Source organism: Arachis ipaensis, chromosome B01 (genome assembly GCF_000816755.2).
Source record: "Arachis ipaensis cultivar K30076 chromosome B01, Araip1.1, whole genome shotgun sequence".
In the NCBI taxonomy this organism is placed as follows: Eukaryota; Viridiplantae; Streptophyta; class Magnoliopsida; order Fabales; family Fabaceae; genus Arachis; species Arachis ipaensis.
Window position 1 is genome coordinate 127369695 of NC_029785.2, and position 16874 is coordinate 127386568.

The 16874-nt window shown below is 33.3% G+C and overlaps 1 protein-coding gene across 1 annotated transcript; it reads right to left on the reverse strand.

Annotated features, from left to right (window-relative positions):
- Nucleotides 6660-15670, reverse strand: LOC107613536 (abnormal spindle-like microcephaly-associated protein homolog). Its single transcript, XM_021111974.1, is given in 23 exon segments — nucleotides 6660-7055; nucleotides 7165-7320; nucleotides 7418-7643; nucleotides 7777-7963; nucleotides 8071-8309; nucleotides 9314-9377; nucleotides 9462-9700; nucleotides 9794-9959; nucleotides 9961-9972; nucleotides 10177-10793; nucleotides 10880-11056; nucleotides 11457-11588; nucleotides 11976-12111; nucleotides 12206-12313; nucleotides 12630-12746; nucleotides 12825-12947; nucleotides 13420-13476; nucleotides 13588-13653; nucleotides 13773-13961; nucleotides 14090-14203; nucleotides 14452-14537; nucleotides 14639-15107; nucleotides 15272-15670. Coding segments are annotated over 23 exon segments (4173 nt in total). The 3' UTR covers nucleotides 6660-6961.

Consider the following 16874-nt stretch of genomic DNA (forward strand, 5'->3'; position numbering starts at 1 on the left):
TTACACAAGTAAAATTATATATTTTATTCAACATACTTCTGCATTTATATTTTGCGTAACTAATATTTATTGATTTATTAGTTATATTCAAACCTCAATATATCTCCTATACAATAATGTCATATAACAACTATGTCAATTACGTTTTTATTTCATTATGTACTATATTATTATTGCTTAGTGATTTCATTTATACAATTAAATGATACTAATGATAAGTTCAAATCTTAAAATTAGATTCCATCCAAAATTAATTGTATATCAATTGTATATAACTGTCATACTATTCACTTTATGCTATTAAATTTTATGTTACTAGCTATATGATTAGTGCAGAAAGTTAAGCAAAAAATATACCTCATAGCTAAACAAAATTTATTATATCATTAAATGACTAATTATTTTATTGCTTTATTATCAAATTAAAGCATTTCCTACAAAACAAAATTCAGATATTTACATTTGGCATCTATGACATTCATATATGTCGTCTTTTTCTCTACAATTATCAACTTCGAGGTATATTTTTTTTTAACTTTAAACTATTTTACTTTTACAATATATATTACTCAATATATGTTGCGACTTTATACCTATTCATTTTCTCAATTTATCTTATTCATGTCAGATCTTTATTGTAAATTGTAAATATTCAATAACTAATTGCTTTGAGAGAGAAATTTATCAATAAGTTGTTGTGGGTCGGAAAAATTTCCGAGACAATTAACCATTATATCCTCGGATCATACAATCGATTCCGTCAATGGATATCTCTGAACTTTTCAGTTCACATACAATCAAATGATAAAATTGTTCTTAAGCGGAAAAGCATCCCCCACACAACTATCTTGATTGAATGACTCTTATCATTCAATTATTTTTTGAATAAGTGCCGACATAATAACCCGACTAAGCTTGGGGGCTCACCATATCATTATTCACTCATCTTTTAACCGAGTTATAACTCATTTTATTTTCTAAGCTTAGCCTGGATCATATGATCGGCAGACAAAGCTTGGGGGCTATGATCCGTCACCTTATAACTCGGTCTTTATTGTGCATTATGAGTTATAACTCGGCCTTAATTATCATTCATTCTGTAACTGATACCTTCATTACCGACTTAATGACCATTATTCTGACTTAATGATCAACGGTCATACCATCAACTCTATTCATCAACTCTATGCCTATAAAAGGCACCAAATTCTATATACGCTGTACATTCTATACATATTCTAGATATATTCTATACACATTCTAGATACATTCTAGAGACATTCTAAATATATTCTATATTCATAGAATTATTATAAACACAACATAACACATGATAACTTTCATTTCATGTCTTACATTCTATATTCATAGAATTATTATATACCTCTTAAACACTTACTGACTTGAGCGTCGTAGTGTCTTTTGCAGGTACTCACCCCCTTGTTCTCTCCTTGCCGACGTATAACTCATCCCGACGAGAAGCTTGAAGACATTCATCGACGGGAGAGCTATACACCGGCCAAACTCAGCAAGAACAATTGGCACCGTCTGTGGGAAGCGAGTAAAATAATTCCTACTCCCCTCAGGTTCATAAAACTTGAATTACATTCAAATTTTTGAACCAATTTCAACAATCTTGTTTAAGATTTTATTTAATACATTTTATCAAATTTTAATCTAACGTATCATAATATTTCACATGTTATAATCAATCCGAGAACAAACTCGCCTTTTCAACCGATCCGAAAAAAGAAAAAAATACTCGATTTTCAATCAAATCGAGCACAAACTCACTTATCAATTTTATTTTATTTTTCAAAGTTCTCTACTTACACAAGTAAAATTATATATTTTATTCAACATACTTCTGCATTTATATTTTGCGTAACTAATATTTATTGATTTATTAGTTATATTCAAACCTCAATATATCTCCTATACAATAATGTCATATAACAACTATGTCAATTACGTTTTTATTTCATTATGTACTATATTATTATTGCTTAGTGATTTTATTTATACAATTAAATGATACTAATGATAAGTTCAAATCTTAAAATTAGATTCCATCCAAAATTAATTGTATATCAATTGTATATAACTGTCATACTATTTACTTTATGCTATTAAATTTTATATTACTAGCTATATGATTAGTGCAGAAAGTTAAGCAAAAAATAATTACAAATATGCAAATTTATTATTTTTGCACAAAAAATATACCTCATAGCTAAACAAAATTTATTATATCATTAAATGACTAATTATTTTATTGCTTTATTATCAAATTAAAGCATGTCCTACAAAATAAAATTCAAATATTTATATTTGGCATGTATGACATTCATATATGTCGTCTTCTTCTCTACAATTATCAACTTCGAGGTATATTTTTTTTAACTTTAAACTATTTTACTTTTACAATATATATTACTCAATATATGTTGCGACTTTATACCTATTCATTTTTTCAATTTATCTTATTCAAGTCAGATATTTATTGTAAATTGTAAATATTCAATAACTAATTGCTTTGAGAGAGAAATTTATCAATAAGTTGTTGTGGATCGAAAAAATTCCCAAGACAATTAACCATTATATCCTCGGATCATACAATCGATTCCGTCAATGGATATCTCTGAACTTTTCAGTTCACATACAATCAAATGCTAAAATTGTTCTTAAGCGGAAAAGCATCCCCCACACAACTATCTTGATTGAATGACTCTTATCATTCAATTATTTTTTGAATAAGTGCCGACATAATAACCCGACTAAGCTTGGGGGCTCACCATATCATTATTCACATATCTTTTAACCGAGTTATAAATCATTTTATTTTCTAAGCTTAGCCTGGATCATATGATCGGCAGACAAAGCTTAGGGCCTATGATCCGTCACCTTATAACTCGGTCTTTATTGTGCATTATGAGTTATAACTCGGCCTTAATTATCATTCATTCTGTAACTGATACCTTCATTACCGACTTAATGACCATTATTCTGACTTAATGATCAACGGTCATACCATCAACTCTATTCATCAACTCTATGCCTATAAAAGGCACCAATTTCTATATACGCCGTACATTCTATACATATTCTAGATATATTCTATACACATTCTAGATACATTCTAGAGACATTCTAAAGATATTCTATATTCATAGAATTATTATAAACACAACATAACACATGATAACTTTCATTTCATGTCTTACATTCTATATTCATAGAATTATTATATTACCTCTTAAACACTTACTGACTTGAGCGTCGTAGTGTCTTTTGCAGGTACCCACCCCTTATTCTCTCCTTGCCGACGTATAACTCATCCCGACGAGAAGCTTGAAGACATTCATCGACGGGAGAGATATACACCGGCCAAACTCAGCAAGAACAATTGGCGCCGTCTGTGGGAAGCGAGTAAAATAATTCCTACTCCCCTCAGGTTCATAAAACTTGAATTACATTCAAATTTTTGAACCAATTTCAACAATCTTGTTTAAGATTTTATTTAATACATTTTATCAAATTTTAATCTAACGTATCATAATATTTCACATGTTATAATCAATCCGAGAACAAACTCGCCTTTTCAACCAATCCGAAAAAAGAAAAAAATACTCGATTTTCAATCAAATCGAGCACAAACTCACTTATCAATTTTATTTTATTTTTCAAAGTTTTCTACTAACACAAGTAAAATTATATATTTTATTCAACATACTTTTGCATTTATATTTTGCGTAACTAATATTTATTGATTTATTAGTTATATTCAAACCTCAATATATCTCCTATACAATAATGACATATAACAACTATGCTTGGGGGCTATGATCCGTCACCTTATAACTCGGTCTTTATTGTGCATTATGAGTTATAACTCGGCCTTAATTATCATTCATTCTATAACTGATACCTTCATTACCGACTTAATGACCATTATTCTGACTTAATGATCAACGGTCATACCATCAACTCTATTCATCAACTCTATGCCTATAAAAGGCACCAATTTCTATATACGCCGTACATTCTATACATATTCTAGATATATTCTATACACATTCTAGATACATTCTAGAGACATTCTAAATATATTCTATATTTATAGAATTATTATAAACACAACATAACACATGATAACTTTCATTTCATGTCTTACATTCTATATTCATAGAATTATTATATACCTCTTAAACACTTACTGACTTGAGCGTCGGAGTGTCTTTTGCAGGTACCCACCCCCTTATTCTCTCCTTGCTGACGTATAACTCATCCCGACGAGAAGCTTGAAGACATTCATTGACGGACGAGCTATAAACCGCTAAACTCAGCAAGAACATATTCTAAATTATTATTATGTGAATGTTGCAATGTTATGGAATAATTATTTTTCAAAATTTAGAGTTTCAAAAGATGTATAATCTAATTTTTGGTGATGTCTTGATAAAGTTGATTAAGACCCGGACTTCACCCGGTTTAGACCCGGCTTAAGTGTGGTCCGAAAGTAACACGATTTCATCGGGTTTAGGGTCGGGTAAGGGTCTCATAAATAGACCCGGTCATTATTTAGGGTCGGGTTCGGGTCACGGCGAACCCGGCTTCACCCGGCCCCATGTGCACCCCTAACACCTACTAATTCGAATCAGGGTGATCGAATTACACACACAAACTCACATACTAGTTCGAATTGGACTTATTCGAACTAGTACCCGGTATATTGACTCATAGTAATTCGAAGCATGCTGATTCGAGTTATGGAATATTTGCCAAAAATTTTAGAAAAAATATTAGTGAAATATTTGCTAAAAATATTTTAAAAAATACTATATAATATAAAAAAATATACTACAAAAAATATAAAAAAATTTATAAATATTAGTTGAACGTGAATTCTATAGCAGAAATCTAATCCATGCAATTATTTTAATACACCAACAATTATATCTATATGGAGCCAATGCTAAATCGAATTCAATTAGTTCGATAATACGAGTCTATGAAAAAAATTACATTTTATAAAGTTTAAAATTTTTTATTATGTGATAGGTTAGTAACGAGTACATTACAAATTTTTATAGTACTCATTGTAACAATGTTTAATTTAATAATTGTTATTAAAATTTTAGTTGTATTCGTTACAAAATAAACATACTTTATTATATTAGGTTAGATAAAAATTAAACTATTTAAATAAATAACTCGGTATTTAGAAGTCAAGCATTAGAATAAATTTTTGGGAAGTATTTATCATAATAATTATGTAAATGCAATTATTTTAATATACCAACAATTATATCTATATGGAGCCAATGCTAAATCGAATTCAATTAGTTCGATAATACGAGTCTATGAAAAAAAAGTTGCATTTTATAAAGTTTAAAAATTTTTATTATGTGATAGGTTAGTAATGAGTACAATTACAAATTTTTATAGTACTCATTGTAACAATGTTTAATTTAATAATTGTTATTAAAATTTTAGTTGTATTCGTTACAAAATAAATAATCACAATAAATTTTTTTATAAAACTTCCTTAAAAGATACCATGAATATTATAAAAAGTATCTTAAATCGATTTACATAAATTGACTTATAAATTTGTAGTACTCATAAAATCTTCTNNNNATTTATAAAATTTTTTAATATTTTTGTAGTATATTTTTTTATATTATATAGTATTTTTTCTAATATTTTTTCTAATATTTTTGGCAAATATTCCATAATTCTAATCAGCATTCTTCGAATTACTATGAGTCTCGAATTAGTCTAATTCGAACTAATATGTGAGTTTGTGTGTGTAATTCGAATCATCCTGATTTGAATTAGTGTGTAATTCGAATCAGGTTTATTCGAATTAGTGGATGTGTGCATGTGTGTAATTCGAATTACATTGAATGTGTAATTCCAATTAGACATAAAAATGTCCTCGTAGTTGAACCCTGTAACAATTATTCGTTTAGTTGATTCACCTAATTTTTTGTCCAACTTGGTTTACATAGGTGATTTGTCCTCATTTTTATGAATGAAAATTTTTTTAATATTTTTTTTAAAGTTTAGGTGTAAACAAAAGAAATAAAATAAATTTTTTTAACTATTGCATAAAAAAAATCAAATTGAGATCGATTTTTTTTTTCTTTCTAACTTATTTTGGATACCGTTCTGTATTGTCTAGCCCCTTCAAAAGTTCAAATCAAAATGTTTAAAATTTTTGTTTTCCTTATAATTCCCGCATTTTTGTCCTCTAGTGTGTCAGATTATACAAAGTGAATGGCAAAACATAAATTGTGTTTTATACTTTTATGAATGTTTCCACAAGATAACTTCTGTCAACGAAAGCAGATGAAATAGAAAACTGTAAACATTAAATATTTATTTAGGTGAACTTTTAATAATTTTTTTAAATTATTTTTAAAAAAAATAAAATTAATTTTATATTTAGATATTTTATATAAAAAAATTTTATTCATCAATTTTATTTGAATACAATAATATGATAATATTATTTTATATTTTTATTGTTAAAAATTTGTCAAACAAACTAAAAATTAAAAAATATATTTTTTATTAAAAGAAATATTTTTCTATTAACTTAATGACTTCTAAACCAACACTAAAAACGATTCGTTTTTACTGAGCCATACATCACTATTCTGTTGTGTTTCGCGCACTGAATATAAGAAAAAGACATCAGGTAGCGTTACGCTTAAACAGCACTAAAACGTAAAAACGCTTGATTAATATTCTATATTCTATTATATTAATAACACATCGCACTCTTAATAACAGCTAATCAGCTATTAACGCGTTTTTAAACCCATTATACTACAATCATGAAGAATATTACGATATCAACAAGGCGCAATCCTAAACCGTACAAAAACATGTTAATGAAAGCCAACAAATGCTTGACTTGTTGCACATTAATAAAAAGAACATTTAAGGAACTTTAGGCTCGTGCTATCAGTTTCAGAATCTCAGCAGCTTCCTTCAATCTCCTCTCTCTGTTATCTTTCATAACTGCACTAGCACTTCTACCATTTCTGCATTTCACAAAACAAAATAACATGTAACTGATTGAATTGAACTATTTCTCTAAAATCAGATTAGCATGCAATTATTATTTTTTCAATATCCTGACTTTAACAACACCTTTTCTCGTAAACTGCCTTTCTTTTAAGCTCATCAACGAGGTTGTGCAGTCGTTTAAGGAGGGCTGGGGACTTCAATACGGCTTGAACCCCAGAATGAGTTGAACAAATCTTCTTCATAAGTTCAGAGGCAATGAAGTATCCCTCCTCCTTATTCCTGGAACGTGTTACACAAGTTATATTATACACTAAGAAACGGCAAGTATAATCCTAGAACAGATTTTGAAAGGCTAGAAACTTTTGAGGATTGAAACCTTAGTAACTCCATGACAATTATTTGTATAGAGTTGTGTGTTTGGATCAGCACTTCCAGTAGATGAGGGTAGCGCCCAAGATTTCGTAGAGTTGAGAGAGCATGTTTTAGAACCTCCTGATCAGGTATACTCCTGCTGACTGATCGGATAAGCCCCAACAAGGTGTCAATTGCACCTGCAGCCACAAGTTCTTCACAGCATTTCTGAGAATGTTCTGTAGCCATATCTGTGAATGACACATACATGAATCAACAACGAAACAAGAATGTAAAATTTTAAAAGCAATGAAGTAATTGGGCTCTTCTAACATTTGTGTTGCCTATATATTGTGTAAAATTTTCACTAGATGTAGCACTCACCTAATGTAGAACAAGTATGCAGGACATCACTAAGACTTTTCATGTTAAGTAGCTCTGAAAGCGCTGCCAATAGTCTATTTATGAGACGCTTGCTATCATCTACATTTCTGGCAGACTCTCTCATTCTCAACCGCAAATCAAGTAGTTGCTTTGACTCTCTACGTGCAAGGTAACCTTTCCAGTGGGACTACAAAAATTGTAATTTTTTAAAAAGAGTAAAGAACATGAATAAATCAGAACAAATTAATTGAAAAATGATAAACATTGTTGGTAACAATTAAGATGCTGCCATACTTGGATGACAACAATTTGGTGTCTATGAAGAACGGCCTTTTGCCTGGCTATCCATCCACGAATGCAAGATTGAATGGTAATGGCAGAGTTGGTCATATTTTTTTGTGTCAAGAACCTTTTCCACCATCGTTGCAATTTCACAACAGAAAACAAGAACAGTTTAAGTTGAATACTGCAACAGCCAACTGGACTTGAAATGGAATCAACAGGAATAGCTGCACGTAGACTGGAAGCACACCCTGCATTGTAATAACAAGAGACGAGAATATAGTATGAAAATGTTAAACAACTCTATCAAGTAACTACTAGCTTTAACTAGCGAGAGAGAGAGAGAGAGAGAGAGAGAGTAGAAAACACTAGTAATTTGTGAACTGATTACCTAACAGCCGATTTCTAGTTATATGCCCCCTAACAAATCTCTGGATCTCCACTGCAGCATCTTCCTGGAAAACTCAGCACGTAGTAACACACATTAAACACATACAAAAGGAAACCAAACACATAAATAAACAGACAGAATACCATACTTGGACAACAACAATTTGGTGTCTGTAAATATTGGCTTTTCTCCTGGCCATCCACCCACGAGCACAGGACTGGATAATCATGGCAGACTTATTTGCCAATTTATGGAACAAGAGACGCTTCCACCACCGCTGCAATTTCACAACTGAAGACAACAGTAGTTCAAGTTGAAAACTACAAACTCCAACCGGTCTTGAAATGCAACTAATAGGAATGAGAGCACGTAATGTAGAAGCACCACCTATATCATCAGAAGAGAGATAGTACAGTAAGTAAATTCCAAACTACAACTAAATCCAGCAAAAATTAGCTACACAAAACATGCATTAGTAACCTAATAGCCGATTTCGAGCTGAATCCCCCCTGATAAAACGCTGGATCTCCAACGCAGCATCTTTTTGACAATTGAGAACCTTTTGGCATGCCCTGCTTCGTATAATACACTGGATCTTCACTGCAGCATCTCTTTTGAGCAAGAAGTCCCGTTTCATCAGCCAACAACGGCAATGCCTCTATAATTATTCAAAGAAAGTAGAAGTTAATAAAATATTCAACACCACCACCACAAAACACATGACATTTATCCAAAATTCAGAAAAATCACAAGAATAGCAATTTCACACAATAATGCTATGCATTCTCTGCCCTGCACCAAACTAGAAAGCCGTTCAAATTAAAACCAGGCATAATCAAAAGAATATATTTGTCAACTGATTACCTAACAGCCGATTTCTAGTTATATGCCCCCTAACAAATCTCTGGATCTCCACTGCAGCATCTTCCTGGAAAACTCAGCACGTAGTAACACACATTAAACACATACAAAAGGAAACCAAACACATAAATAAACAGACAGAATACCATACTTGGACAACAACAATTTGGTGTCTGTAAATATTGGCTTTTCTCCTGGCCATCCACCCACGAGCACAGGACTGGATAATCATGGCATACTTATTTGCCAATTTATGGAACAAGAGACGCTTCCACCACCGCTGCAATTTCACAACTGAAGACAACAGTAGTTCAAGTTGAAAACTACAAACTCCAACCGGTCTTGAAATGCAACTAATAGGAATGAGAGCACGTAATGTAGAAGCACCACCTATATCATCAGAAGAGAGATAGTACAGTAAGTAAATTCCAAACTACAACTAAATCCAGCAAAAATTAGCTACACAAAACATGCATTAGTAACCTAATAGCCGATTTCGAGCTGAATCCCCCCTGATAAAACGCTGGATCTCCAACGCAGCATCTTTTTGACAATTGAGAACCTTTTGGCATGCCCTGCTTCGTATAATACACTGGATCTTCACTGCAGCATCTCTTTTGAGCAAGAAGTCCCGTTTCACCAGCCAACAACCGGCAATGCCTCTATAATTATTCAAAGAAAGTAGAAGTTAATAAAATATTCAACACCACCACCACAAAACACATGACATTTATCCAAAATTCAGAAAAATCACAAGAATAGCAATTTCACACAATAATGCTATGCATTCTCTGCCCTGCACCAAACTAGAAAGCCGTTCAAATTAAAACCAGGCATAATCAAAAGAATATGAGCCAATGTCTTACTTGAATGTCAACAATGTGATTCTTGCGTGCACAAGCTTCTTTCCGTGCAATCCATCCACGCAAGAATGCCTGAATGAAAGTAGCTGCTCTTGATGTGACTTTTAAGTGCTGTAAAGCCTTCACACATCTCCACATTCGGAAATAAGATTGAACTTTTATGGTAGCTTTAACATGATTTAAAAATCTTTTTCTTAAAAACCACCTACGGAAATTACTTTGAATTTTAGTTGCAAGAAGATGCTGCTTCTGGCAGGTTGACTTGCAGCATCTGTAATTCTTCCAAGCAAGCTGAATAGTAACAGCTGCATTTGTATGAAGATCAAGTGTAATGTTCTGTTGGGCTAAATTCATAGCTTTCTCTTTTAGATCAAGCTCAAAAATATATCTATATCGTGCCATCCAACCACGGACAAATTTCTGAATAGTAATGGCAGCAGTCACAGGATCTAGTGTCCTGACAGAAGGACATCTACTGCATCCTTGCTGATGCCTGCAATAGAGCCAACTCCTCACAGCTTGCTGTATTAGCTTTGCAGATCTCTTCAGCTTCACTAAAGAATGCCTATGAACAAAAAGCATGGCATATCTCCTATACGTTTGAGAATGCCTCAATACGTCTGCCAGAGTGAACAAGGATAAAACACCAATAAGTGACTGGCCAAAATACAAATAAATGTTTGATACTAGTTGATAAAGCATATACCACATGAAAAGTCACAGGCTTGACTGGTGGTGTATGCCACACAGACCAACTCCTGCCTTGCCCTCATCCATGCTCTGAAAACCGATTGCAAAAAGGTGACAGCATTTATCATCGTGTGAAACTTACTACGAGTGATAAATCCCCGGAAACGTGATTGTATTACTTTTGCAGCATATTCTGAAAATATTGAGTAGCGATTGTCACCAAGAGAAAAGACACATCAAGAAGACATGCGTTGCAAGAAAATAGAACAGGTGAACAAGCAACAATGTGCAAAAGTGGAAATGAACTAACTATGCTTTCCATGTCAAATACTCAAATCAAAGAAGTCTATACTTTCCCAGTCCAAAAAAAAAGTTTTAGTCTAAGTTTCTAAGCCTTCTTCAATTCCAACGAAATTGAATCAGCATTTAAGGAAAGGATGATGAATGAACTACCATTACCATTTCTGAGAAATTTCAGGAACAAGTATCTATGAAGTAACGAACTAATGAACCTTTTGAGTGTTACAATAGCAGTAAACGTATGAATGGTGACATAGTAGCAACGTAAAGAGCCGTGTAGTCATGTTCGTTACCCCTTTTAGTATCAGTGCCAGATTCAATGGTCCTGGATCTCTGCAAATTAGAAAAATCTGGTTTCCTGATAGAGTTTCTTTGAGCCATATCCTGCCACCAAGCCTGGATGGCCTTGAATTTTCTTGCAGCATCTATCATGATAATCACAATAATTTGATCAAAGATTTATATAAAATACAATAAACAACCACCACAGAATAAAGAAAGATAAGTAAATATTAATATCTTCAATAAGGTTCTAAAATTGCTTTGGACACTGTTTCTTACTCAGCCAACTAACATGCAATGAAAGAACTACAAATCTGAGGATCATCTATACTTTAAAGATGAAGCCTATTTAACATTAGTTGATGTTATTTTCTTACCTCTATTCTTCATACTAGAGTTGTGTGAATCCAACTTATACATCTATCCTATGGATTGTTCCATTAGTAGTTTATTTATATAAAACAAGAAATATAAATAAATCCAAAGCATACAAACAAAAAGGTCACACAATTAGAGAGAAAACAAGAAACCTTCATTGCCTTGTACATATGAATCATCTGGATTTTGTACTGATTCAGAACTTGAAAGGCACTGCACCATCCTCAAATGTCTGCGGTTTGCACTTTGGCAATCATAGCCTAGGAGCTTATGGAAATTTAATTGATCCTGGAAAGAAACAAAGAAAGAGAAAAGGAATACATCACTTTTACAAATCCCAGAGAACAACAATAATAAGATCCATAATCGTTGTCCATTTTACCACATTTTTCTTGACAAATAATTGGCTTGCTAGGAAGACCAACAATATCACCACACTTCGATCACTGCGAGCACCATTATATTGAAGTAGCTCACTTATCTGAAGTACCTGTAGAATAGAATTCCCAAATTGCTTATATCACCTTCTGGTCTACAGTTAATATTCATGCATGAATAAGTAAACTTTTTCCCCTTGAGGTTAGACTATCACAATATTTGTGGATTTTTAGATACCAAAGTTATCCATCCAATGTTAGATATGCAAAAGCTGAATCTTTGACCCTCACAAAAGGAAGTCCTTTGGGCAAATTTTTATTACATGAACTTGCAAAGTAAATGACACAATTATAGAATAAGAATATATAAGTTTTTATTGATGCCAGCTGAATGGGTTTTCAATGTGTTATAAATTAGGGTACTATTACCTCTGGAAAATTCCCAAGTATTGTAGTCAACTTCTGGGATAATATAAAATTGTACAATGCATCTGAGTATTCATCAACTGACATTACTGATGCCTTGTTACTTTTCATATTAACTTCCTGCAAAAAGCATAAAATATCAACTTAATGAAGAAAAGATCACACCATGTTCCGCAGCAACCTAAACATGTTCAAGACCTTCAATGAGCAGGAATTATGGAATTCCTTCTGGAAGTAATAATCAAGTAAGCACCAGATAGCTTTGCCATCAACAAGGGAATGAAAACTGTCAATTCCACAACCATAATTTTCACAAACGGCCTGCAGAAAAAAAATTGAGACAAGGTGAATTCGAAAATATCAAAATTAAACATTATTATTTAAGTGTATATCACCATCTCACAAAGTTCAATTGCATGATCTGATTCTCATGCAAGGGGATAGAAATATATATGAAACATAGTGTGGCAGACCAAGTATCACAAACTAAATTTCTTTAAAGCATACACACCAAACCAACACAATGTCATTTATCAGTCTATATCCACTGATGAAATATTACCGGATGAACTTGTGAACTAGATAACCAAAATGTAATGAATCTAGAAAATTGCCGCCCCTTTCTCTAATCAGTCCCTACGAGTTCTCATATGATACTGTAGTTTTGAATGGTGTAATAATTAGTAGAAAAAAGCATGAAGCCAAGAAAAATGGTTAAATAGAGAGTAGGAGTCTCCTATTCGGTTTCCAAACAAAATTATATAGGATATATGAAGGTATCCTATGATGGTACCTGAATCCAATTCAATAGCATCTCCAGAGAAGTCGAATTTGCACTGTTTATGAGATCCTGGGACATGAAGTAATAATAAAATCTTAAGAATAATTAAACATCAGCTTAAAAGATAAATACAGCAAAGAAATGCTAGTTGATAACAAATTCAAAACATGAAACTGATACCATGCCGATTCCTCGAATTTTGGAAATTTCCCCCACCAAACTTGTTTTGTCAACCAAAAGCGGTAGCTGCATGCCATATGACATGGAAAATTACATTGCTGTTTCAGTTTAGACTTTCATAGTTGTAAATTCTCAGCAAATAAAATTATGGAAATTTAATGAACCAGGTATAACAGAACTGCTACCTGCAAGTGAACAAACATATTCCAGAGCAAGGAAAGTGTAAGTTCTTTATCACCACTAACAATGTCATCGGCTAAAATCATCATGCCATCTTCATCATGTAGGGACACACTAGCTTGTTTAAGATATTGAAGGGCAAGAACACAGTTTGCTAAATTTTTCTTACGAGTATCTGAGGGAACTACAATTTTCTGTCAATACAATGATGATGCATCATTATTCATAACCAATGGCATTATGCTTAGCAACGGCATTGGAAGTTTCAAATAAGCCAATACATTTCCAACATATAGAGTGAGTAAAATTAAATCCGACTAACCGTCAGGATAGAGGGATTATGTTGCAAGAGCTGAATAGCCCGACACAGTTTCACTCCATCTTGGAGATCAACGAATAAATCTCTAACACTGAAATCATATCCAACAAGATGACCCTACAAAATCACAGAGCAGTCAGATAAAACAAAATAACACATCTTGAAGTCAATATAACAACCATAATCACACTAATCAGTTGTGGCCCCAAAACATTAAAGTGCTGCATCTATTATAATCATATAATGCACCCAAATGATGTTGCCCCCATGCAGGTGGAAGTGCAAGTGCCCGCACATACACAACCCCAGTAGCAGACAACTTCACAATCAGACAAAAAAGCATAGCACTTGGAAGAATATCTCACCTGTTGATGAGATGCTTTGTAACCTAAAATCAACAAGTGTGCTAAAAGGTTTCCTTCTCCATGCATTACATCAGATGATAGAAATTCTAATTTCCAACCAAAAAGAGAGAAAGGTCAACCTACAATGAAAACACCCGTTACAGATATATCAATAGAAAATGCAACCAAAGCATCCAAGAGGACTTGCCATGAATCAGTTGACTACTCGATCTAATCCAAGACTCTGCTCTGAATAATAAAGGGGAACCCCCATCTAATCCGTCAATGCCATACTCAAGCGGGAGGCAACTTTGACATTTAGCTTTATCCAAGACAAGCACAAGGAGTAGTATCCGCTTCAAAATGACATTCCCCAAATTCTCATAGTACCCTGCCCTATACACGCCTTCAACCATTTTGTTATAAGAGAATGCTTTAGCTAGACCCTCATGTGAAAAGAATAGCTTGTCAATGAGCATTTTCAGATACTTGACATCTTGATCAGAATCAACATCTTCACTTGACAGCAAGGAATCACCACCGAAAATTATATACAGTCCAATTCGCAGCCAAATTGGATTATAACACATAAGGATTCCTATGGCCTTATTTTTCAACCCAACATCCGTTACTATAGGGCAATGTGCCTTCATGTTCAGCCTTCCGCCATCAATTGTCTGAGAAACAAAGAAGCAGAGGAAATTCAGACAAAGCTCATTTGCTTTTCATTCAGAGCCTACTTCATTTGAAGTTCAGTTAATTATCCCCTTTCTAGTGTGTTTCTATTAGCTTATTTGAAGTTCACAACAACTATAATCAAGAGCTAGCTGATAAAACAAACCTTTGTGACTAGACTCATGACTTCAAAAATCTCCTTACAACTCCCAAGGCTCAGATAAACCCTCATTCGCTGCTTCAAATCCGAGGGGTTAATTTGGAGGCAGTGAAGAATTTGGTGTTTGGAGTTTCGACGGTAGGGTTGACGGAGGGGCGTTTGGGGGTTCTGAAGTTGGTGATGTCGTTCAGCAGTGAGGATGAAGATTGGCGAGGGAACGGAGATGGAAAAGGAGCTTCGTCGCCATCCATTGTCGGAAACTGGAAAATGTGAGAATGAAAGAAGGTTCCGTTGGGTTCGATCTTTTATTGCTTTTTGAGTTTTGAATTTAAAATCGTGAGTGAGGGCGGGTAAATTCTGGTGGTAGCCGTTTGGAGGAGGAGGATTCTGGTGGTAGCCGTTCATCTTTTAAGCCCAGTAATGATGTGGATAAATTGGGCCTATCTGGGCTGAATTGGAGATAGAGTCGGCCCAATAAATATTTTGTGGCATACTAATGGAGTCAAATGTTGTAAAAATAATAGTGCATATCTGCAACTAAATTGAGTTGGTCTAGTAGTTAATTCACTAATATGTTTAAATAAGTATTAGAATTTAAATTTCGCCATGTACATGCAGCAAGTAATGCATATAGAGCTATAGGCTAATAATAGTGTGGTAGAGAGAAGCATCAATTTGTGCGTTCTGTTATTTCCATTTCATAATTAGTTAAACAAACAGTAATTAATAGACAAGCCTAATACGATTTTTATTTTGTAAAAATAACTTCATTCTTTTTGTTTCACCTTTGGATTAGTTGAAAAAAACAATAAGAAATTTTCGCAGCTCATTCATTTTTAACTGTTTTTATATTCGTTAAAATATTTTAATTAAAAATAAATGATAATTAATTTAAAGATATAAATATGATTATTAAATAGAAAATATGAGAAAAAACTAGATAAAGAATATTGTAACGTAGTTGAAAGGGTAAAAAATTTGATTATGGATTTATTATTGGTGTTTTAGTTAAAAATAGGTACAGTAACTGTATTTACAAATTGGTGGAGGTATCACATGAAAGCTTTAACACGCGGGAGACATGTTGAATGCAGCACGTGGGGGACGTGATTGTCACGTGGCGAAGTCTGGTTGCATGAGACTGCAGCACATGGGGGGGAGGTGTATTACACGCAGCAAACTATCATTGGCTGATAAATCAACACGTGGGGGGCGTGTTGAGTGCTCCCCTCTATATAAGGCAAAGCTGGTACCATTTTCATTGCGAGGAAGAGTGTTCTTTGATTGTGTTGCTAGTATAATTGAGGGTACCACAAACTTGGCAGTATATCGCAACGGTGAGATTATACAAAATACTCATGAAGGAGTGAGGTTTGTGTGTCAAAATCCGTTTTCGTTTGTGGTTCCATGCACCATGACGTTGATGGAGCTTTAGAATAATCTCTGTCAAAGCATGGAGAACGGTATGTTGAGGAGAGTGAGCAGTGTTTTGTACCAGAATCCAGTTATAGTTTCTGGTGATCTAATACAGTTTGATATCATGCCGATCATTGACGAAGCGAGTATGCAGAATATGTTCTAAATTCACCGGCAGACTCATATGCGACAG